The sequence below is a fragment of the Pleurodeles waltl genome, chromosome 10 (assembly GCF_031143425.1).
Source record: "Pleurodeles waltl isolate 20211129_DDA chromosome 10, aPleWal1.hap1.20221129, whole genome shotgun sequence".
Taxonomy (NCBI): Eukaryota; Metazoa; Chordata; class Amphibia; order Caudata; family Salamandridae; genus Pleurodeles; species Pleurodeles waltl.
The window spans coordinates 658,007,146-658,033,251 of record NC_090449.1 but is presented as its reverse complement, the minus strand read 5'-3'; the positions used below and the strand labels follow the sequence as shown (position 1 = coordinate 658,033,251).

Genomic DNA, 26,106 nt, shown 5'->3' with positions numbered 1-26,106 from the left:
CCCCTCCCAATTCCACCCCGTTAGCATGTAGTGTTCAAAGAAGAGGAGGAGAATTCTCGATCCGACTCATAGGAGCGCACTCTCGAGGGGCAGGGTGATCGTCGTTCACTGTCTGACTTTTGGACCTTCCGTCCCTCAGTAGCCCCACCCTCCAGGTTCTGCTGGTGTACTAGCTTCAGTCCGGTCAACCTCTGGGGGTTCCAGCAGTGCTTGTGATATCGCACTCCGGGTAAGCAGGGCGGTTCTCCTAATGTGAACCTCCTCTGCACTGGCCCACTCTAATAAGTCATTCTCTCAGGCCTCGTGTGTGTGTGTGTGTGTGTGTGGGGGGGGGGGAGGGTGGAAGGGGGGGGGGGGGTGGAGGGAGGGAGAATGTGATACAATGACAGGGAATTGCGATACGATGTGAAAGAAATCCGTGGTCCTCAAACCACAGCGAGCACAGCGGTGGTCCCTGGTAGGGTAAATAGTGTGCAGCCACTTGGGGGGGATAGATAGATCATATGCACAATGTAGTATTGTATCTGCGTAAAGTGATCGAAGATCGACACCCTGCAGACCTCATTGTGAATTTTAAGCCAGTCCTTGGAGGAAACAGGCTCATCACTAAAGGGTGGCCGTGCGTCAGCCATATGTAGCAGTGCCATCTACCGGTCAGTGCGCCCTGCTCGATAGAGGTGTGCAGTAAGCCTTCGGCCAGCCACCATGGATACCAGTGTCACTAGTGTTCATGTGGCGGGGGCTTCAGGGAATGTCGGCCACAGCTGGTGTGCCTTGCTGCAATTTTGGCATATTGTAGAAGCTGCCCAGCACCCAGGTTAAACGTCCCAGTCACCACCTGCTTGGAGACGAATCATCCCGCTGGGTACAGATCTGATAACATTATACAACCCCCCTCCGCCATTTATTGACTGTCATCAGTTTCCCCAGATTTCCAACTGGGCACACTATCCATATGTCCAGTTCTCGGGCATATGTTCCTTAGCACCTCACCTGCTGGACTCTTGTGTCCCAGAGGCCAACCTTGAAGCGGATCACATGTGGGAATTCAGATGGCATGTTTCACCCCCTCATCAACAGCATTCCAAAGTGGTTCCCATCATGAGTGCCCTCCAGCAGTGCCCTCTAGCAGTGACCTTTCCCAGTTGGGCTCCTGATCCAGCCAGTAGATTGTCTCATTCTCTCTTTAGGGTTTTAAGGGCAACTCTGCACTTCTTGCCGGCCCAAAGGAGCTCTATCAGTAGAGGGTCTAATTCACAGAACACCCTCTGAGGAATCTCCTACACGGTGCCCTGAAGGACATACAAACATCTGGGCAAAACCACCATTTTAATTAGCGCAACATTCTGCCACTAGAGGGCACAATGTTTTAATAAATAAAACAAAGCCCTCACAGAGCCTGAGGGGATTAAAATCCCCTTGGGCTCCATGAGGCCTTAATTCACAGCTGTTGCTGTGAACAAAGAACATTGGAATGTTGATGCTTGGGCTTTTACCGGCCAGTAAAAGCCCAGAGCACTCCATTGTCTCCAGTGGGGCTCGCAACATTCCGATGTTCTAATATAGCCTTAGAACCCGCCGTAGCAGGCTCTACCAGCCATTAAAGGCCCGCTCCCGCGTTAAAGGCCCAAGCCGAAGGCGAGGGCCTTTAACAAGGGAGCGGGCCTTTAATGGCCGGTAGAGCCTGCTACGGCGGGTTCTAAGGCTATTAGAACATTCTGCCACTCAGGGCAGAATGTTCTATTAAATCAAACAAATTCCTCACGAAGCCTGAGGGGATTAAAATCCCCTCGGGCTCCGTGAGGCTTTGTTCACAGTTGTTGCTGTGAACAAAGAACATTGGAATGTTGACGCTGAAGGCTTTTACCGGCCAGTAAAAGCCTGGAGCACTCCATTGTTTCCAGTGGAGCTGCCAACATTCCAATGTTCTTATTCCACAAAGAATGGTTGTTTAAACTACACATTGATAGATTCTGACTGTTTCAAACCACTGAAGTAAAATCACTGAATTCTGAAGGATGCAGGGTGGTAGATGGCATTGCGTTGCTCCATATCACCCTGGAATTGATGGAACTGAACTGCACATAAGTGCCAACCTTGTACACTGGCATCAGTTCTTTTTCCCCCCACCCTTTCCAAAGCACATATGGTGCTCTTCTCCCCTTTATGTTGGTCTTCCGATAACTCTAAACAGTTCTTCAACAGAGTGCTGGAGAATCATGTCCCCACCGATTACAGGTTTCAAGTTGTGCTACAACTGCACAAGGTGTGCCCTTGGAAACTAAGACCATGACACATATGCCCTAATGCAAACAAAAGCGAATCAAGACCAGGAAGCTGAAGTTGTACATCGCTGAACATATGAAGCTGCAGTCATTACACAAGTCCTACTCTCTTTCCTAATCACCTGCCTGGTGCTAGTTACTGGGCCACTGTCGCATCTGCTCCAGTTCCCACTCTATATCTTCGGGTAAGTCAAAGTCCAAGAGTAAGCATAAGAAAGCAAAGTAAAACTTGATCCCATCCTGCCACTTCTATTCCAAAGAGAAGGCACAAGGGTGTCAAGACTTGAATTTCTCTTCCTCGAGATCACCAGTTATGGACTATAATTAGCTCTGCAGTATATCAGGCCTTCAAGTAGTGCCACAGGACAAATCTTCATTGCTTTTCTGGCTCTCTTTAGCATTCCTCTGGGCCTCACAGAACTGGAGGGGGCTCTAGTTGGCTTAATGGCAATGGTTCTCCCTCTGAGTTATCTGTCTTTGTGGGGACCCGTTTTTGGGCCACTGCTAACTCAAGTGCAGACTTACACTCCAGTCCTGAGATCTTTTCTATTCCCCATCAACCAGATAACTCCACCAGCATCGATGGATGACTTAATGCAGACACCCAAGTCAGACCCCAATCAAATATTGCACCACAAAATCACAACCAGTTTACATGCAACCTGACCCTAATCCATTGCCTTTACTACAATGCAACTATCAGCAGAGGCTACAAATGTATTTTGAGTTCTGGCTCTGATCCTGTGCCATAATAGGATGCTTCCCTGGATACTGATGATGATGGCACTGTGGATGGCCGCTACTCTTATGCTGGTGATGCCTTATAGCGTGACTTGCAAAATGACAGTGGACATCCTCTGGTTAGTGAATCGAAAAAGGATTGGTGCTTTTGGCAAGCAAAATTTTCTTTTGCTAGTCTGTCACTGAGGTCAATAAACTCAGTTTGTCTGCTGGGCAGATATAAAAATGCCCTTTGGGACATAACTGTTGAAATATTGCCAGCAGTACTAGAGAATGTTGGAGCCTGTTTGGCTCAGACGATCCATGATGGGCAGAGAGTGGCAAAATACATCATCTGCTTGGCTTAGATACCACAATTGCTTTTGCAGGGAATTTGATACTATTATGGTGCTCCACAGACACACTGGATGAAGTCTGTGCATTTTCAGGTGATGTGCAGGATTCTCAGATAGGCCTGCTCAGAAAGAAGGCGGAGTCTGCTCTGGAGTGATTTAAGAATACTGTGACTGCAGAGTGGTACTTGAAGCTGTTGATCCGAGCAAGGCAATTTTCCCTCCAGTTCTGTAAATTTATAGGTTAGTCAAGGGGATTGCCAATTGGCAGCAACAGCCTTCCAAGCCAGTCATGTAGCGGGTAACCCAGTCCCATTAGGCCACGGATGCAGCAGTGGTAGACATTGCACTTTCCATCTTGGGCACCAGTTCTCCAACTCCTCTTCCCTTCCTACAATAGCCAATAAGCTGCTATAGTTTGCCCTCAGCAGCTCACTGCCTAAAGTTGGAGAGGAGATGGGGTGGGGGTCATGATTCAGTATTTCCTCCCAATTTGCCTTCCATCATATTGGACTGATGGGAATTGCATATTTTGCTGGTTGCACAGTACATTTCCAGTCCTTCCCACCCACACTAGAACAAATTTCCAAGGATCATCTTTCCATCCACCTGCAGGTGGACACCTTCTAAGTGTGTCAGTAAACCAGTAACCTATTCAGAAAAGTGTGCAGGGGTTGTTAATCCCACTACTTCCTCATCCTAAAGAAGGGCAGAGTCTTCATTACCTATACTGGACCTTAAACCCCTGAATAATGAATTTCGAAGGAGCATCTGTCCATCCCGCTGCAGGAGGAAGGCTCCTTACTCTTCAAGGGTGCCATAGTACCAGGTGCCAGATTCCAAGAAAGGCAGAGACTGTTTTTCACATTATTTCCTCGTCCCATAGAAGGATGGAAGCTTCAGGCTATCCTAGTCCTTCGGCCCACTAGCGCCTCCTTGCGGAAGGACAATTTCAAAATGCCCACATTGGCTCAGATTCTTTCTGCCCGAGCCATGGGTAGATTGGATGTCGTCTGTGGACATGCAACGTGTATATTTTGTGGTACTTTTCCTGCAGTCGGTGTTACCTACAAGTCAAAGTGGACCATTGTTGTACTCCCCTCATGCCTTAACTCCTCCTCTTCGGTGTTCACAAAAGTGATGGTGGTAGTTGCTGCCCATCATTGGAGTTCGGGGACTTCCTGTATTCGCGTATCTTGATGACTGCCTGCTGTAGGCAGTGTTGTGTATTTAGGACTTTAAAAATACAATAATTGTTCAAAATTATAAATGGTCTAATGGCATGATATAGTGCTTACATTTGGTGATTTAGTAATATCAGCACACTTCATTTTGTAGAAAACAAATTTTTAAAAAGAATTCTGGCTTTACTCCAAAAATGTTTAGCTATTCTATGGATGCAGAACTATCACTCCCATATACTGAAAGCAAAATTAACCTGGCGCCAATGACACTGCGGATGGTATGATTAAAGTCTACAGAAGATGATTCATCACATTGACTACAGGAAGTTCTGTAAGAGGAGAAAGCATGCTAATTTCTATGAGTTCAGTTGATAAAAGTGGTAACATCATAAATGGGTAGACCCGAGGTTTTGTGTGCCATAGAATGTACCAGTAATCAAAATAAGATCTCTTTTCCCCAAATATTGTGTTGAATGATGCAGCAGCGATGAGGAAAATGTCTCCTTCAGAGCCAACGTATAGTATTATATCATTAGAAGGCTATATAAGACGTTATTGAAAAAAGTAATGATTATAATATATTGACATCATAGCTGTTGTCACGGGGGCTCCAATCCCCTACAAGGTGGTTGAGGGGCAGCAGGCTCTTAAGCGCTATATAGAGCATTCAACTCTCATGCTGCATGGAATCGATCCTCCTGGCCACCCCCAGGCCAAAAGCAGGCCAGTCTTGTGCCTGTAAGAGGCAGGACAGGGCTATCCATCCTCCTTTACCCTGTTAGATGAACCCTTTGCTTCAATTACCCGTCCTATTAATCTGTGGATATTTGGTAAGATTGCATTGCAAATTGATGTCTGCAGGCCCTCAAGTGCTTTTAACATATGTTGGGAGATCGCTGTTCCTGCGTATATCACTTAACAAGGTCTTCTCCCTGCTTGCTTGCTTTTTCCTGGACCTGGAAATACTTTACCTATTGATCCAGAGGGTTACTTTTTTGCCTAATTGTTTCTCCTATCTAGTATTTGGCTTGGTAATACTGTTAGCTATGGGGAACAGAAAGGCGGCTAAATTACTGGTGGGTGTTTGCAAAGAGTCGAAGGTGGTTAGGCATGCCGCTGAGAACTGCACTCTCTGAGACATAGAAAACCTAATTGTGGAAGTTAAAGATATCCTCAACAAAAAGAGGAAAATGTAATCTGCTAAAAGTCAAATAACCTGTTTTTGCAAGGGCCCATGCAACTCCAATAGCAGATCCTGCAAATACGATACCCTTCAGTTGGAAAGGAAGAACATAGTCCTAAAATTATAACCCATTAATCTGGGTCATAACCTCCTGTCCCACATGAGACCAAGCTTTCTGCTCACCAAGAAGTGCACTCAACCCTACAGACTATTAGGCAGCCTTCCATAGACACTTTAAACTGCACCAATTGCTTCACATTGCTTGATTTGATCCAAGCTTTTTTTTTTTGTTTGATCGCGAACCCTCCAGTAGTGACACAACTGATATTAGGTTAGCCTTGGATTATATAAGAAAATAATTTTGTGATCTTAAAAGGTCAATTATGACAATGACAACATGATTATGTGACCTTTAGGAGGCAGTGAAGAAATCTGTTTACCTATCCCTAATCCACAGGTGCAGTGGCAGATGTGTTCTATGCGATTCAACATCTCTAACTCAGCTGGAGGATTGCACTGCTCGTGCCTTTTTAACTTACATTGCAAGCGGATCCCCACCCTGGAATGTTATTGGTTCTAATGCTAACAATGAGATGTCACAGTTAAGCTCTTTCAAAGGGATTAGGACTGAGGAACACAATATTAAACTCAAGAGAAGAGTATGGCATCCCCCTAAACATGAAGACCTCCCATTCCCCCTTGTCTGCTTAGTTTCTGTAAGGTAATCTGCGTACCATGGAGGCATGTTTAGATCTTCTATGTCTCCTTTCTTTTAATCGGTCGCCAAGTATTAGGGGGAATAGACACTAGGTTGGAAAATACAACCCTGAAGTAGCCACGGATGTTCCCCATGCAGGATCTAACAGTGGGGTTACAATCTATATGATAAATTTTCCTACGTTGAGGGCAGGCCAGAGGAGTACAGTGGGGTCTGTCCTCAACAAGCTAATTCATTGGATCAGTTTGAAGCTTTCATGCTTCTCCATAATAATTGAGACATAATACATACACAACATCTTTATGGATTGAATGGCCCTGATATGGTAGATGGATTGTTAGCACTGGTAGCTGGAGCCATGCTCCCCCCATGCTCCTTTATACAATTTAAAAGTAATCTTAGGGAAAAGGGAGGTTATTGACTAGCTCCTGGACTCCCAGGCTATCACTTGATTAGCCCTTCCATGCACCTGTAAGCTACAACTCTGTCGCTACAAACTCAATAAGGGAATGAAATGAGTACCTCCCTCTTCTGCAGTTGTTAACCTGGAGTGTAGCAGGCCAGTTTGGGGTGATTTCATTACATTTTATGAAAACATATTGTTTTAAGAAGTTTGGTCTACAGAAAAGTTATTTCTCCCTGTCCATACACGTTTTTGTTTTTTTTTGTTTTGTTTTTATTCGTCATTCTGGTCAAGCAGCCCCACCTTCGTGAGAATACAGGCAGTCATATTTACATGACACTTATTAAGTTTTTTTGCATTGCAACCGACAAAAGAGAACATAAGAAAACCTCAAACGGTACATGTGCTCATTGTGCATGACAGCCCCTTGTAGTGTGCAGAAGGATCCAGCCTTCATCCCATTTCCCAGACTCGACCCCAGCAATCTCCCAGACCAGCATCCCATAGGATAAAGGATAAAGTAAACTGTTAGTCATTAACCATGGAAGCATCTAGTCTCTCCATTGTAAAAAGATGGATCCCACTTTCCAGTTGTTCACTCCCTAGTCCTAATCATCAGGGCCCTTAGCCCCACTTCCCTTGGTTGATTGCCCCTGTGACGCTGTGTGCATAGTCCCCTGTGTCTGCTATGCCAGTTTGCTACTGCCATCCAATTCCATCTGTAGGGCTTCCAGCAGCCCGGTCAGTGCCCCCAAATCATCTTGCAATTTGTCATTCTGGTGAGTGAGTTTCATGTGTGCTTCCTCCGCTAGCACCCACTTGTAGCTTCTTTCATTAACAGCTCAAGTGAGGGGGCCCTTGCACTAAGTCAACCGATGGCCCCTAATCGCTTGGCCAGCACTAGGGCCAACTGTAAAAACTTCCATTGCATCTTCCCCCCCTTGGGTTGAGTGACTATCCCCGGTAGACATACGCGGGGCGACATCTCAATCTTCAGTTTTGTAATCCCATGCAACCGCAAGATCACAGTCACCCTGTACGCGAACAACCTGGGACAATCCTATGCCATGTGCAAACAAGAAGCGCCCTTTCCGCATCCAGGACAATGTGCTTCCCTGTCCCCCTACATCCGAGTAAGTTTAACTGGAATTTAGTAAGTGCAGTGTATATAGTTGTACTGTACCAGCTTGAACCTGGTGTTGCAAGAGACCTGCTTAACCAACATGCATGTTAGACTCCACTCCCTGTCGGCCAATGGAGATGCCAGGTCTCTTCATCCCCCCCCCCCACCCCCACCCCAGCAATTCCCTGAGCTGCAGAGCCAGTCCTGGCTCTGTACACCTTAAGCACTCTTTACAGGAGTGTCACCATGTGTCATTTAGCTGTCAGCAATAAATGTAGTGTGTGTTTGCTTGGAAGTCCGTCCAAATCTCCCTCGTCATACTCCCTATCTTATTATACTGCAAGATTTGCCGGCCCGTCACTGCGAAGGCCTCTCTAACGTCCTCCAAAAGTGAGAATTTCTCCCCAAGGTAAAGGTTCCCCAGCATCTCACATCCACCCTCTCTCCAGTGCACAGCAGACATGTCTGCACTGATACAATGGAACAGCAGGAGTTCCCAGACATTGACCTCCCGAACAGAGAGTGATCTCTGACAGACTATGGTGGCTATTTGCTCCCACACCTCCGTCAGCCACCACACTATGTAGAGACTTCCTGTGGCTGACTAAAGCCCCTCATGAGTAATGACAAAAGGGATGTGTTACGTACATGCCCCAAAGGAGCCTCTTCTTGAAGTTGTCCTCCTGTACCAGCCAGTGTGATGCATGCTGCAGCTAAGAGGCATTGTAATAGAGTTCCAGGAGACTCATGCCTCCTTTCAAAAGATAATTCTTGAGCAGAGGCAGTGCCACCCGGCTCATCTTTCCTGCCCGGACCAGGGAGTCCATAAGCCTATCGAGGTTCCTAAAAGGCTACAGGGTAGGGTGTAAAACACATTCTGAATATAGACACCTGGGAAGGAACAACATTTTAGCCACCTGTAGGAAAGTGCCCCTTTTTTTACATGGTCACCCCACTACTTGTTCTCACTGGTACTGAGGTTTTTCGAGTGAAGTGCACTGGGTCCCTGCCAAACAAGTCCCCAGTGCTCTGTTTCTAAAAACAGGTAACATTGTGTATCTTTTACACACTCCTCTTCCTGTGGAAGTCCTAGTAAGTTGTACCCCTGTGACATAATACATACACAGCATAGGGCCTGGGTAGAGGAGAGGGTTCCTAAGGACGGCAGCACATGTTGTGCCACCCTCAGGGACCCTTTAAATGCAAGAAGCACACAGCTGCCATCGCAAACTGCATGTCCTGGTGCAGGCCAGGGGAAAACACAAAATGGCACGCTCTTGGCGTACCATGCTCCATGTCACTGCATCTAAGTGTATGTAAGTCACCCCGAAAGTGTTTTATACTTGATGGTGGACATATCAGCACAAGCAGCTATGCCCATGTGATGTTCAGCCCCATTGCTGAACATTGCAAGTTAATAGGGAATCTATCTTAAGGTATGTGCTGGACACTCTTCAACACGAGTGATCCAGTTACGTAATGGCTTCCCCCTAGCCCTATGGTATTTGGTAGCAAACATTGTTTTCCTAGTGCCCGTGAGGTTATCTCCCTCGCTGGGCCTCAGTAACTTTGACCTCCAGTTCTGTGAGCTCTTCTTGCAATTGTCTACAGTTACCACACACCTTAAGAGACACTCTCCCAGGATTACTGCTTTCATTGCCTCTCATTTGGTTCCCCTTCTCCTTGTAGTGCCTTAATTACCAACCAGATAACTGTAATTGCCTTGTCAATCCTTTGCCAAAAGGGAGCATCCAGCAGATGGGGCTTTGGTGCGACCATGTCCTCAACGCCACTCAGGGACTGAGGCAACCTGTTGCTGTCAATTACACTGTCTGCCAGTGAGCCATCTTCCTACTCCAGTATCTGGGGCATTGAGCAGTCTGTTGGTACGACAATGTCCTCAGTGCCATTCAGAGGCCGAATGACTTATACACTGGTGCCACAGAAAACCACCTCCCACATATTCCCTTGCAGTCTCAATCAGATTGTGTACCGGCAGTCCCTGGGTGGGTGGTCGGTGCAATAGTGTCCTCAGCACCACTCAGGGGCAGAGGCAATCTGTTGACATCCATTAGATCGTTTGCCAGCGAGCCATCTTCCTACACCAGTATCTGGGGCGTTGAGTAGTTCCACACCGGCAACTGAGCCTGGTGTCTGCCGTGATGGGCATTCTTCAACCTCCCAAATCCTCATTGTCCTCAATATTGCTTGGTCTTGGTTTGGCATCCTGTCCCATTGCTCTAACCATTCCCAGACATCCTCGGGCCATTAAAAAAAAAAAAAAGAAAAAAAAATCCATTTACGACCACTCTCAGCCTGGCTGGGAACAGTAGCATGTAGTAGAGTCCACGATTGTGCACTTTCTGTTTGACTTCTTTGAACGATCATCTCTGCGTCTGCACCTTTCTGGTGTAATCTGGAAATACTGCAATGCTGTGATTCTAGCACTTCAGGGTCCCCACTTCGCACACTGCTGTAAGGATACAGTCAATGACTCAGTAATTGAAAATCTTTGCAATAATCGCTCGTCAAGGGACGCCAAGCAGGGACTTTATTACCAGTGCCCAGTGCGCTCATTCCACCGCAAACATTGACAAAAGTCCTTCTGGCTTGAGGGTGTTACGGAAGTGCTCCATAAACCTCTCAATTGTTCCTCCTTGAGCTTGCTCTGGGAAACTTACTAGGTGGAAATTGTTGCGCCGGGATCAGCACTTAGAGTACAACTGTGAGATGTGTGACCTGTTCCCTAAGGTTACCAACATTGGTGCTCAAGCCATCAATCGACTGTTCATTAACCGTCACTCTCTCTGACACCTTGCAAAGATCCGCTCAGAGTAGTCCAACCTCTATCGCAGCCATGTCAGTTTCTCCCTCCAGGGCAGTACAAACCACCCTGCCTTACCTCAAGGAGAGCTGTTCGCGAGAGTTCTCCCTCCACATCAGGGATCAAGAGCCCTGTTTGTCATGTGCTACACATTGATGAGCCCTGTGGCAGAGCGTATTGATGGTGTTGGCCTTTTGGGCCTTAGGGGGCTTTGAGGGCCAGATACAGTGCCTTGAAAGCCACCCACGTTTTTATTGGGAGCCAGTGGAGATCTCTAATCACATTCGCTACTGATAATAAACTTTGGCACTTTCTTTAGTAGGCGTGCAGCAGCATTTTGTACTCTCTGTAAAAAAAAATGAGTACTGCCTGTCTTGCCCCCATATATAAAGCATTGCAGTAGTCAATCTTTGACATGGCCCCAGCTAAGATAAACAGATTTGTGATGCTAAATGGGAATGCAAGGAAACACCTTCTTTAGAATCTTAAGTTGAAAAAAACAGGAAGATGAAAGTTTGTTAGCCTACTTCTTCTTAAAAGATAGATCTGTATCCAAAATTACCCCAAGGTTTCTTACTTTGGAGGTCGGTTTGTTGGCAGTCCTAATCCTGTGGGCCACCAGGAGTGGCCCCAAAAGATGGAATAACGTTACTATCTACATTATGTCTGATACCCCACTGTCCCTTAGTAACAGTAGAAGGGCCATCAAATGGCCTGAACTTGTATCCAAACCTGACAAATTTATGAAACTTAAATTTATCTTGGACCTTGTTGTGAGTCGTACTGTGCAAGGCACCATTCACAGATTTACATACTTGGCTGTTCAAGGCTTTGAAAATACTATGTACTAAATAATTTCATCCCCTCAAACAACTTGCATCTAAGATTACATCAAGGTATACCAGTGATTGCTGTAAGGCAAAATCGTATTCAATTAAGGCTATTAAATCGTGTGACGAACAGTAGATAAGGGCTGCTAGATTTATTTAAAAGCAGATCACTTACATATCCAAACAGATGTGGGTGGATTCCAACTGGCTTGATCTTGCTAAAACCTCTAAACCCAGAGATGCAGCAGCATTTTGGCAAATTTCAGCACATGGCAGCTTCTCGATTTGTACCTCTGTAGAGTATTGTATTCAGCCTCATGTTTGGGGAAACCACTTTGCAGTATTATATTCATTTCATAAAGTGGATGATGCAGAAGCAACACCTAGAGAAGTGAATTGAGGGGGCATTCCTGGGTAAATGATGGGTGGCCGTTAAACATAGTTTTTTACCATTAGATGATGTGATAAGAGCCACTAAACACCTGCAAGCTGGGGAAGCCCTGGACCTGATAAAATGCCCTGGGACCGTTAACGTTCTGAGCCAGCTGTGCGGGATCCCCACATTAATTGCCAGTATGATAGATTCATGGCTGGGTACAGGGTATCTAACTCATTGCCTGGTGCAGAAATAATACCCATTTTAAAAAAGGGTGATGTGGGCACCCGGGGAGCAACTGCCCCGTAAGTCTAATTAACTTCTAGAGAAAATACTAGATTGGATGACTGAAACACAGATTTTGTCTCCCTTACAGACTGGATTCTAAAAGAAAGTGAGCTTGATGGACCAAATTATTTGGTTCACATTAATTATGTGGTAATATCTGAAGTTGACTAAGGACCGCCTGTACGTGGCATTCATTGACCTAAGGGCGTTCAATCCTGTCCCCTTATACTTTCATGCTCCAAGTTATTGTTAATGTGCATGAGTGCTGATCATTTAGACATCCTCATTAGGCTCCATGAGGGAAATTTTGCCCAAGTGAGGTGGGGGCACATGGGAGAACTAACTAACTACATAGCTATAGGGGAAGGGGGTACTTCAAGGCTGTGTACAAGTCCCTACCCTTTTCCCCCTATATCTTAATAATGTCATAAGCTTCCTTAGTGACTGCATACAGGAATTCCTAAAATTGAATGGCTTCCCCCATACCTGCACTTTTATTTGCAGATGATACTCTTCTAATCTTCCATACACCAATAGGTCTGCAAATCATATTCAACAAATTCACTAATTTTGGGACCTGAGAGGCTTAGAAGTGAATAAGTCAAAAATATAAGAAATGGTATTCCACCCTCATAAATCATTCAGACTTGGTTTTTCACTGAAGGGCTCTTCGCGTCAGAGGATGGAGAGGTTTGATGATCTTTGGTTTAGGCTAGAAACCCCCCAGGTCTGTAAATCACACACTAACAAAAGTGGAATAATTTTGTCCCAGAAAGCTTTTCCAATTGCTCAGGTTAGTCACAACACCTTGTTCTGCTTCACCAGGTTTTCGAACTGTGTGGTGCCAAGGCCCAAAGCATGGCACTTTAAGGGCCTGAAATATGGGGTAATCAAAGAAATTAGTTTTATAAGGTCTTCATTTAATGTAGCCTTAGGTACACATATTGTCCCACTATCTTTAGATATAGTGCATAAAGGGGTGAGTGACATAACTTCTCTTAAACCTCTTCTTTATTGGATTAGGTTGTGGACCACCCTTGATTTATGCCCATATAGGAAAAACCTGATGAGATACTGGACCTGGATAAATCACACAGCTTACCTTGGTTGTGTCACATTAAACCCTTTTTTCAGGCTCTAGGCTTGATTACATTTTGGAGTGATTGATTGATTTAATTTTTGGTTAATTCCTGCAATTTGTATAGCCATTAAATTCATAATGTCGATCTGCATTCACCTTCTACTTATCTGACTGGAATTTCAGAACTTCTGTAGATGAGTGTAAGGTTGTAATTAACTATCCCACCAGTGTGGCATACTTAATAATAGATTCGGTACTTGGCTAGAAGCTGTTGCACTGATTTGATCGATGTGCGGCAAAGGGAAAAAAGTTTCCATGTAGTCTTTTAAGCGCACCTCTTTCTGCCTTATTGACTGCTGCATTAAGGAAGGTACAAATAAGGCTTCGTTAGAGGGAAGATTCTGCATTACCCCTACCGAAGATTTAGCTAGAACACCGTTTTCATTCTCTGGTGAGAAACACTGCAGACTCCTTACGCTGTGATTTTGTACTGATGATCCTTGAGCCGTATCACTTAAGACTGGGCCTTACAATTGCACGGTGGCTTGGGGAGATTGGGAGCCCTCTATATGCTTTGTTTTAACTTCCAGGGCTTGGATCACATCAGCATTGCTTGAAATTGAGAGTGAGCAAGACCATGATACATCAGTATGGGGTTCATACCTAACGAGATAATGGTAAATGATGAGCGATTGCGCGGTCTGGAATAGTACCTAAGACTGAAGATGATGGCCAAGTAGATTCATTTGCAATTGAAGATGACCTGTGAACTAGCGCAACAGTTTTTAACATATTTTTTATAGGTTTGTGATTAGAACTTTGGACTGTAGTGCCTGGAGTAACATGATGTTGCAATGAGAGCTCAAATTCTGATTCTGATGGTTTTCTAACTTTCCATGTTGACTAGGTCCTGTCGTTTACACTGCTTTTGATCACTGTACTCTTCCTTTTAAGTGGAACAATAGGACTAGGGAGGGCTGAGGTACCATCCGGTGTGGCATATATTGCAGCCATTGGGTCCTTCAAAAATGAGGATTGACTTCCCAGCTTGCAGTCGACAAATCCTTGGTAAAGAAGGCTCCATTGAGCTACTAATGTTAGGCATTGTTTGCTTATTGTCTGCAAGTAAGTGTTTGAAGGATGGCTTCTTATGCCCTTTATTTGGTATTGGCTGCCATGATTTTCAAAATGTCATAGACTTTCGCTGGATGCTACTATGGCGCCCTTCCTAAGTTATTAGGAATCTACACCTATGTGCACCTGTTTTGGATTTTATATTGTCTTGTAAGTTTTGTACTTCCAATCTCTCACTGCCAACACAAATATGGTCTTCTTAAACAGGGTGGGTGAGGATAGACAGAAAAGGGGGTTGAGAATACCTGGCCACAAGCAGCACCATGACCTAGCCTGGCCGCTTCAGCGGTGCGTGGCTCAACCTTTTTATAGGTGGCCTAACACCCATCATACCCTTACTGAAATACCTCAATACCCTTGCTGTTTGACTCAAAATAATGTTGAAGAGTAAGCAACGAAAAATTCTCCAACAAAGGAAAGGGTCCACACTGTGCACTTCCTGTGTAGAATCTCGTTTTTTTGTGAGCGTGGGAGCTTAACCGGAGGACATGGACCGAAATCCTCCAAAAGAGATGCACTAGTAAAAAAGAGGTAAGGTCCCACTTGAATAGACAGAATTTTGAAATATCAAAGTGCCAATAGTTCGCTGATTTTGCAAGAGTGAGATTACACTGAGAATTGTAATTGCTCCACTTCGGGTCTTATTGCAGAGAACAAGTGGCTCCCAATTAGGGTACAGCAAAAGGGGGATCCCACAAAGACGGAGAAGCTCAGCCAACACGTGTTTCGCCATTCCGGCGCGTACGCCAGGGCTTTCTCAAGGCATGTTATGTAGATCAAATTTGGCTTGCACAGACAATCAACTGTAAAAAATCCTTGAGACATCAACTTTTTAAGAATTCAGTTTAAACAAAAGCAGACTGAATGACCTACATTACTAAATATTTTACCAGGAGCGTCACCGTGATAAAATGAGTCTGAGGATATTAGAAGTGGTACCGTAAAAAGACATTTTTTATAAAATAGATTCTCCTAGGACACAAATATTAATAGCTAGGAAATTGACAAGATTTAGTGGTAGAGACCATGGATGAATAGTATTTAAAGATTTTATGGTCATGGAAATTTAAAGCTTGAATAAATGTGAATCCACATATCCTGGAAAATGTGATTTCCTGTTTACTTGGCTGAAGACATCTGCAATATTACATGCTCTTTTGATTTCAAATTCTATACAGTTTTGGATGATTAATATTGTGATGCATATATAATGAGAAAGATACAAAAGACATATGTGCTGAATTGCAATGGAAGGAGTTTTCCTGTATCAACACATGAAAAGGAGTTTGAGGGTAGGTACAGGTAATTTCCCATGGAGTAGAAAATGGGGGGGGGGGTGAGATAGAAATAACAGAAAAGGTAAATGATAGTTTGATTTTGAGATGTGACCTTTTAATATGAAATCCATTTTGCCAAGGAAGTTGGGTACCAGGACTATAAAAAAATAAAATAAAATAAAAAACTTGGTTATAAGAAAGTCTTACATTTATGCCAGTGTGCAGAAGACAAATAAGTTTTGCTTAGTATTTCACATTTTTCCAGATAAAGTGTAATCATACTTATTCACTGCTTTATGCTCTTCTTCGACCTATTTTGAGGACAAATGAGCTTTGTATTGAACTCTATGGCACAGTATTTATTTCAACGTTGGACAATGTGTCATTGTGGTAATCCATAATAAGAATGATGATAGCCGCATTCTGAATGGTGAGAGCAGCATTGTTTCTTTCTGCCATTGTGCCTTGGTCCTTTGACACTGAATGTGTGCATGAAACAAATTCTGAGAGCTTATTATTTAGACAAATAGTTGTATTAATGCTGAATGGGGCCATCAGTCCTTTTGATAAGTGTTTGACGTGTTTCAACGGTATATAAAATGAACAAACATTTAGCTATGTCTGCACGCTTGCATGGCAAATTGTGATTTGGTCATATTCTCTGCTTTCGAGAAAAGCTTCTTAAAAACTAGGACAAGGTTCTCGTGCAAACTAATGGCATTCATACTTGAAGGAGTAATGTCTGGTTTCTAAAACAAGCTGATTCCTAATTAAATTGTTTTGTTTGTTCAGAATTATTCAAAGTATTATGTATTAGTTTTGGTGTGTGCAGGAAACTTGTTTGTATGGATTTAGATTTTTGTCAATTTTATACAATCTGAAATCTATATTTAATCATCTAGTCACTTGTATAAATCAGTTTTTGGTATAGAAGTTTAAATATCCAGACCCATTGTTTGGTAGGATGCAAAAAAAAAAAACTGAAAATGTGAATACGATTTGCGAAATTAAAGCATAACTTTTTCTATAAGTACTATAAATATTCTTTCTCCTCAGTATGTACACCAGTGGGTCTTTCTCGAATGTTTACAGTGATGGGCCAGCTTTTAGTAAAACCAGCTGTAAGTATTCATAAAAAATGCAGTATATGATAGAATTAACTGATATTGAAACGCTTGTCATTCAGTTTATACATTTGTCCTTAACTTATTGCTACTGGCTTGAAAAATGTAGATAGTTAACATCATTGAACTGATATATTTCTAAGTATTGTTTCAGTAATGTAATTATATAAGTATATACATGCTGTTGCCTCAAGTGATTTATATCATATAGAGCCATGTGCAACTATTAATTGTACTACCACCAACTTTTTATGTAAAGTTTATTTTTGTATTTGTTTGAATTGAATCACATAGTGTAAAATATAGTACACAATAGCAATGATGCAACACTTAAGTCATTCATTGTCCAGTTTCTAAATCCAAGTAATTGCATGCCAAAAACATGAACCAGTAGAGTGTGTTCTGGGAGTTGAGCGGGTGGGGGGGCAAGAAAGAAAACAGTGAAAAGTAGTTGACAGGAATGAATCTCATTCAAATTAAGGTGTGTGCTTTCTCCCAGTCTTTTTTTAAATTTGAATGTTAACCAATGTTCTTGGCTATCACAGATTTCACAGAATTTAAATGGTTTATCAACATGTAAACACTACTCTAATGTTGGGGGCTTTTATTCTTTAAATTGTTTAAGATCGTACAACAGCAACTCTAGATAATAAAACATCTGTTCTGGATCTATTGGGGCTAAGAGTGGGTGGCAAACCAAGCATAGTAGTCTTTACACTCCTAAATGTATGAGAGGTGCTGTTGAGTTGATCCCATAATTCCTTCAGTCATGGATACCTTGCCATATGTTTTCATGTTCTGAGATGAATCTTGCATCTGTGGCACTTCAGTTACTAACTAGCCATGAAATTTAACAGTAGAGTATTGTATTTGAAAAGTAGGAAAATGAATTAACACTTTCACTGCTAGCCCTTTCCCCCCTAAAATGATAGGCCCTTTTTGGCTAATAGAGTTATTTTTTGCTTAGGGCTCCTTAATTGTTTTTCCACATAAGGCCAAATTTGTGTCATTTTTTCCAGCATCGATGGTATTCAAGCGGTACCCAGAGTTTGTGGATTCCCTTGGTGGGGACTAAAGTCACAATTTTCCCAGTTATCAGGAACATGCTGCGCTGAATCAAAAAGACTATTTTATACCACAGTTTTGTCATTTTTCAAACAGGTAGTCCGTTTTTCCTAATTTTTATGCTTTCCACCTACTTCCTGTTTATGATGGAAACCAGGGTAAAACTCATGGGTGATCTGGGAAAGCTAAATGTCTGAAAAGTAGACAAAATTCTAAATTCAGCAGGGGGCCATTTGTGCAGATCCTCAAGGTTTTCCCAAAGAAACTAACCCGTTGAAGTAAAGAGATATTGGACATGAGTTTGAAAAAAGGCCATTTTTGATAGCATTTTCACTTGTAACTTCTTGTCACAATGGCCGATTTACAAAATAAATACACCATTATGTCAGTAATCCCTTCTGGTTTTGGGGATATATTGGGTTTCTAGGTTCTCCATGAACCCTAGGTACCCAGAGCCAATAATTGAATTGCACCTTAAAATGGTTTTCATTGTGTACCGGGTATAAAGCAATTCATATGGTAAAATATAGAGAGTAAAACATGGGTACGGAGAAACCTATGTATATTTAGACTCCAGATACAGAGTTCATGAGCAGTGGTTATGTGTACATCTCTGAATTTGTCGGTACCCATACTGCCATGTGATTCAGACGGCATTTATCAAAATATATTTTTTCTTGCACACTGCCTTACATTTGGAAGGCACAAATGCAGAGAAATAAAATTGGTAATAACAAATGTTCGATTATTCTTTATTCCCACATGTCTCCCAATAAAAATGGTGCCACAGTTATGAGGATAGGGCTAGTAACTGTAACAGAAAAGCCCCCAAAACGCAACATGGACACATCACATGTTTCCACTGAAAACTGACCCCTTTTTTTTGCATTGCTGCTAGCTGTTGATTTTGAGCCCTAGCTCAACTGGCACCTTGAGAAAGCTAGCAAACCAGCATGCTTTTTCAAATCTAGACATCACAGGGAATCCAGGATGGGGTGCCTTGAGTGGCTCTCACCAGGTGTTCTTACCCAGAAGCCCTTCCAAACATCAAACTTTGACTAAATAAACATATTTTCCTCCAATTGTTATGATGGAATCTGCAGGGAGCCACTAATTTCCTACTACCCATCATTCCCCTCACATCTTCAGATAACAATCGTACCTCACGTTTGTGGGTAAGACTAGTGCCCACAACAGGAAAGGCTCCAAAATACAATGTGAAGATATCAACATTATCTGATATGGCAATGGGTGTAGCAGAGTTTTTTGGCCGGGGATCAATGACCACCTAGAGAAACCTACCAAAACCTAGAAATTCCTGAAAACGAGACACCCAGGGGAGTCCACGGTGGGATGCCTTGCGTTGATCCCACAAAGATTTCTTAACCACAATGCCCTGCAGACCTCAAACGTTGCCTAAAATTGCAACTTTTCCTTGCAGTTCTGTGATGTAAACTTCTGGAATCAGGAAGAATCTACAAAATTCCCACCATCCTGCATCATTCTCCCACCACCCTGCATCATTCTCCCACTTGTCCCAATAAAAATGCTATTTCACTTGTATGGCTGGACCTAGTGCACGTGGCAGGCATGCATCAAATCAAGGTCAATGGGAGTCTAGCGGAGCGACTCTTTGATCCTGGTTTGATATGTGCCTTTCAGGGGCATTAGGCCAAGTCGCACAAATGGGGTAGCATTTTTACTGGGACAAGTGGAGGTGGTCAAAATTTTGTGAATTTCTGCTGATTCTTGAAGTTAACGTCACATAAATGCAAGGAAAATGAGCGATTTTAGACAAAGCTTAAGGTTTGCAGTGCATTGTGGGTGAGAAAATATTGTGAGATCCATTCAAGGAACACCACTATGGATTCCCCCCGATGTCTAGTTTTCAGAAATGTCTTGGTTTGTTACCATTCCATGTGTAGCCACCTGGCCCAGGTCCAAACACTGAAACTATACCCCCATTGGTGATTTCTCCACTGTGTGTTTTGGGGCCTTTTGTATCATGGACGCCAGTAGGGGAAGGCAGGGTGTTAGGAATTTTGTGAATCCCTGAGTATTCTGTACGTTTATGTCACAGAAATAGAAGGAAAATGTGCAATTTTAGTCAAAGGTTGAGGCCTGTAGATCATTATGAGTAAGAAAATGTCACGCTATGCACTCCATCTTGGACTGTTGAGTTTTCAGAAATGCTTGTATTTGGTGGATTTCCCCAGATGGCAGCTTACCCGAGCCAGAAAAGTACAGCCTTTCAGCATAGAAGTAGGACAATATTGGAACTTAGCTAAACTCTGCTCCCCATATGTATAAAAAAAAAAGAAAAGAAAAAAATGAAAATCCCAACACAAAATTTCCCTTCTTGCCAAAAAGATAGGGATTCCTTAGCGCCTAGTGGGTGCAGAAAGACTGTTGGGATCATATTGGAAGTGGAAGCTAAGCCCGATGTGTGAGCAGGCCACCAAAACACCTTGTAAAATAATAAAGCTTCATGGTGTCTAATGGACTTCCTGCCCCTCCCACCGGGGTGGATTGGAATTAAAGACATCTTATTTGCCCCCCGGGGGGGACATATAGCCTGTTGTGGGTCATATCAGGGGTGGGGGTTAGACCCATTTTCTAGGCGTGCCACCCTCACCCATTCTCCTAAAAAAATCTTCCAATTTTCTGTGGGGGGAGGAGGCAGAAATACACTTGGGGCTAGGAATTAAAGGCGAGCAATAGCCCTATGCCAGAAGGGCTGCTCTCCCCTCCAAATATACTGTTTGGTGGTATAGAGAGCATGTGCAGTGTGAGGTCGCAGGCGGAGGAGTCGGCGGTAATCTGTGATTTCATGGATAGTTTGTTGTCGATAACAGTTGCAAGGTTTCTGGTGTGGTCTGTAGGTGTGGGTTTCCAGTCTGGGGGCCATCAGGAGTTGTTCCAGGGATTGCTGTTGTTTCCTAAGATCAGTGCTAATGTCTTCTGCGTTCAGCTTCAAACAGTTGTTCTTCATCCAATCAGCAATGCTTGTCATGCAATTGTGGAAGTTCGTCCTCTGGTCGTCAGTAAGGGAGAAGATTAGTTGGGTGTTGTCTGCGTAGGATATTATATTGAGACTGTGCTCTGACAATATTGACCAGTAGGGTCATGTAAACGTTGAAGAGAGTAGGCATGAGGGATGAGCCCTGGGTGACTCAGCAGACAATATCCTTGGGTTCGGAGGTGAACGGTGATAGGCTAACCCTTTGGGCTCTTCCAGTAAGGAAGGCTGTAATCCATCTGGGTGGGTCCCATGAATGCCGATATGGTGAAGTCTTTTAATGAGTGTGTAGTGGGAAACAGTGTTGAGAGCTGCTGAGAGATCAAGGAGAATTAACACCTCTATTTCTCCTTGGTTGATGAAGGTCCGGATGTCAGGGAGGTTTGGTGCTGTGGTTGCTGAAGAATCTGGATTGGGAGATGTTGAGTAGATGGTTCTGCTCCAAGTAAGTAGTGAGTTACTTGTTGATGTTTTTTTCCAGTACCTTTGCTGGTAAAGGAAGCAAGGAGATAAGCCAATAGTTTTTTAGTTCAATGGGGTCCGCGTAGGATGTTTTTTTGAGGAGCAGTCTGACTTCAACGTGTTTCCAGGCGTCGGGAAAATGTTCTAGTGATGTTGAGCAGGATGGTGAGGTTATGGCGGATCCTTTGGTTTCCGAGGTTGAAGATGTGGTGCAAGCATGGATCTCTGGGAGCTCCTGAGTGGGTTTAATTTATGATTGAGGTGGTGTCCTGCATGGAGAGCTGGTTCCAGGCAGTCAGACCGTGGTTAGCGTGGGTTGAGGGGAGAGCGTATTGGTTGGGGATGTCTGTGGTTGATATCTGGGGTTTGACGTTTCCGTATATCGTTGTGATCTTGTTCTGGGAGAAGTTGGCAAGGTTGTCACAGAAATCTTGAGAGGATGTGATTTAGTTTACACTGGCAGCTATTGTGGAGAACCCCTTAACAATGTTGAAAAGTTCCTTTCTGTTGATTGCGCTGTTTTCAATGCAAGTGACTAGAGCTGTCTTCTTAGTTGTCTTCAGCAAGTGGTGTTAGAGGTTGAGGGAGATTGTGAAGGCGGCTCTGTTGGAGGTGTTCTTGCTGGTGCGTCATCTCCTCTCCAGCCGTTTGCTGTCTTGTTTTTCTGTTCTGAGTGCTGCAGTTTCGGTGTTCTGAGTCTCCTCCCTATTTTGGTATGTACTCCTCATTTTTTGTACTGCTCATGCACTTCTTCTGAACTGCAATACAGTGCCTTTTGTGTGATTCTGTCCTTCTTGAATACATCCATAAATTTATCTAAAGTTAAACTTTATGTATCACCCACTGCCACCTGGTATTGTCAATGCTCAATCTGTCACATGCATTTTTTTTTTCTTTGAAAAGCTTTGTCTGAAGAGTTATTTGTTCTGTGTTAGTAATTCTGGAAAAGTTTTAATTTTCCCACTGTGAAAGATTTTTCCCTAAAGCCACCTAAAAAAAAAGCCTTTGTATTTTTCTGTGCTTTCAAGTAATCTGTTAAGTAGATGCAGGTTATACCATTCAGCTTATGGCATTTTGGAACTTTCAGTATACGTACCTCAACAATCTAAATCCTCAGTAAAGCAGCAAAGAAGCAAAACATTTTTTTTAAACTAAACATTTACACTGTTTCCTTCGGAACACATGGTTTAACTATAAAGCACATAAAAAAGCAATTGATTCCTAAATACTGTTGTGTAATATTGCTGTGGATCATGGGAGTCGACCCTTTTCTGCTGCTTCTGTTTTTTTCCATGCTCATGATAAATTAATTATTGTGTAGCTGTCTGTGTTGACAAACTTTGCTTGGCCTGACTATAAGAGGAAGAACCACTGAGGAAGTACTATTATTATGATTTTAATAATAATTATGTAGGCCAGCATTGAATTACAAAAACATTCCTAGGTCTTGAACTTCTTTTGAATTTTGTCCCATAATGACATTTGATTTAGCCTTTACCACATAGAGATGATAGTGGTCTAGATTCCAAAAATACTTCTTAGATGTTTCTTTTAGTGCAATTGCATCTCTCCTCCAGCTTGAAATTATATATCTTCCCTTTCAAAATATTTAGAGAGCTCACTCCTGATCAATAAAACAAATGTGACCTCCAGTGCCCCATTGACGTTGGTGGTATTGATTGCCAGATACAGAACAATTTATTTGGCATAAACTTTAAACACTTCCATAGATGCATCCTAGGAACATTCCATCTCTTCTGATGATAAAGTGCAAGAGGTCGAATGTGTATAGTAAGCCAGGAGGCAGACGGGAGACTTCCAAGTCCCCGGGGACATAACTGTTCTGTCTCGCATGAGACCATTTACAGTTAGTTGAGGTAGGAGCCTACTCTGTGACGAAGACTGGCTATTTAGCTGATTGAACTGGGGTGGATCTCAATGCATTTAAGAACATCCCACAGAAATGTCACGGAGATGCAGAGAATTTGTCTGCATCTCAAAGTTATATCAAACCTTAGGCGTCAGTATACTTCAAGGATATGACCTCAGAGAGTTTCAGCATATAATTATCACCCAAGTGTGACCCCTATCTGATAAGATCCTCCACACTCCGAAAAACAGCACAAGGTATGTTAGCAGCTATATCACACTTCGTCCCTTTTCTAGCCCCTCAGAAGTCTCCTGTTTTGTGATGGAGGGGTTAAAAGCAACATCTCCTCACCCGTGAACATATGCTGCATTAAGTTGTGCAAGTAGCGAACTTGGAATCATTTTCATTGTATACCGACCATGCTTCAATTGATGAATAACAGTCATGTAACTTGAGTAATAAATATGTGATGCATTTTTATATTGTACAAAAAGAGGCCTCATCCTTTGATTAGACCCCAGAAATCTGTAATGTCAATTAAGCCATGCAATTGTGAGGGGGAGATTCAAGATGTTACACTTTGACACTTACAATAAGAACGCTAAGGCACACATTCCTTGTAATATGCAAATAAAATGCTACTCCACTTCCATGGATGGACGCACCACATGAAACCTCATCCTTGTGTAGTGATTTTTGTTCTCACAATTTACAGTGATATTTGGTCTCTCTGTTGTGTTTTTTGAATAGGTCACCCATCTTCCTGAGAAACGTACCAACAGCAGATACTTTAGTAACAAGTAGGAGTGATTTGGGGAAAACTAGAGAAGTATGACTTTCAAGAAGGACTCTAGCCTTTTTTTTACTGATAATGCCTTGCAATGATCACAGTATTGTAAAAAAACACTCTTAACTCACATTTGTATGCTGGAAAACAGAGAAAATCGTAAAAGGTTTTCTTATGCCCAAAAACAGAATATCTATTAGTAGTCTTAGTCTACATGAGAAAACATTTGTCTAAAATATTCTAAACGTGGACACTGTTTTGATCATTTTGCCACTTTGACTTAGTGAAGAGTGGTGCAGCTGGGGGGCGAGGAGAGTGTATGGAGCTGACACTAGGTTAAGGTTCCCAACTCCTGCTCATTACTTGGTTATGTATATAGAAAGGCTCCTTGTGAATAATGGGTGTTTTTCATGAGTGAGTGTGCATAAGGTATTATTTATGGACAAAGGGAATTCATTTTCTAGTGAATAACTAGATTTGATGAAGTGTATACTTTAATAATACTGATGGGAAACACAGGTGTCTGTTGATTAGTGGTCTTGTGATTTAGAAGGCAATGCATAAGGACATTGAAACATGCCGACCTACATACAATGCTGAAATGGATGAATTGAGCAACTCAGATGATCCTAGTAAACTGAATAACTCTGCTATCTTGGAGAATTGAACTAATTACTGGAGTCTTGCTAGAAAATTGAAGCCGATCCCCTGTGCTATTGCCTGAACCCACTACTCCTGAGTTGCAGTGGTGCCCTAGCCTTGTGTGGCTGGGCCTATTACCCTAGACAACCCGACTAACGTGCATAGATAACATTTAGAGTAGATTGGCTTCCTATGGTCACAGTTTTGATCTTTAGTCATCGCGGGTGCTAAACCCAGCGGCACAAGAGGCCTTTTTATCAAAAGAAGTGTTAGAATGCTAGGCATTTTGTGGAACCGCCACAGATTCCTGAATGTTCCCATTCACAAATGTGAGGAAAATGTGTAATTTTAGCCAAAGTGTAAGGTTTGCAGGGCAGTCTGGATAAGAAGAAGTAGTGGGATCCTTGCAGGTCACACTACCCTGACCAAGGGTGTATGGTTTTCTGATGTTTCCAAGTTGTATTTTGGGGTCTTTCCTGTCATGAGCGATAGGCCCAGCTACACAAGTGGGATACCTTCGGAGCAAATGCAGGAACACAGAATAGTAGAACATTTGTTAGTATCAATTGAATTTCGCTCTAGTTTTTATTTCTAAATGTAAGGCAGTTTGCACCACCTTTGAAAAATGCTCTCCAAATCACATTATAGTTTGGGTAATACTAAATTGAGAGCTGTGCAAATAACCACTATTCCTAAACTCAGTATCACTAATACATTTTTAAAAAAATTGTGTCATTCATACCTATTTTTTATGCATTCGATTTTACTGTATGAATTGCTGCCTGGTCAGTCAATGGAATATCATTAGAAGCTGCAGCTCAGTTGTTGCTTGGTTATTTGTACAAAACTAATAAATATTGTGTATTCCTGTGACTAGAACCATCTGATGTACATAACTGTATACTCATTTTGTAAATTAGCCAGTGGGGCAAAACCTTAAGATGAAAACTTTATCACCTATTAAATTTTTTTCCAAGCTTTTTTTAAACATTATTTTGTATTTTAGCAATTCTGTTTTCTGAGAAAACCACGAACAATCAACACAAATCACTCCATGCTAAAGTTTGTCTACTTTTAAAAACGGTATTGCTTTCTGAGTTCACCCATTGTTTTTTTTACGCCTGTTTCTTCCACCCACCACAATTCTCCAGTTGTTAGAAGGCCACAAAGAATAGGAAAACTTGACTACCACGGAGAAAAGTGCAAAAGCATTGGTTTAAAAAATATTTATTTTTTTACAACTCTGCCTGTAATGTTATGTAGATTTGTATGGCACAACTAATGATCCATGAGGGTATCCTGGCGCTGGAGTTGGCGTAGCACAAAGGATGTTTGGAGTCAGTGAGGAGGAGGCCTAT

The 26,106-nt window shown here is 42.7% G+C and overlaps 1 protein-coding gene across 1 annotated transcript in view; it reads left to right on the top strand.

Moving 5' to 3' along the window:
• Positions 1-26,106, top strand: part of LMBR1 (limb development membrane protein 1) — a 785,226-nt gene that overhangs the window by 484,365 nt on the left and 274,755 nt on the right. Inside the window, exon 8 of the mRNA XM_069211146.1 lies at positions 16,836-16,900. Within this exon, the coding sequence (XP_069067247.1) occupies positions 16,836-16,900 (65 nt within the window). The remainder of the gene's footprint in view (positions 1-16,835; positions 16,901-26,106) is intronic.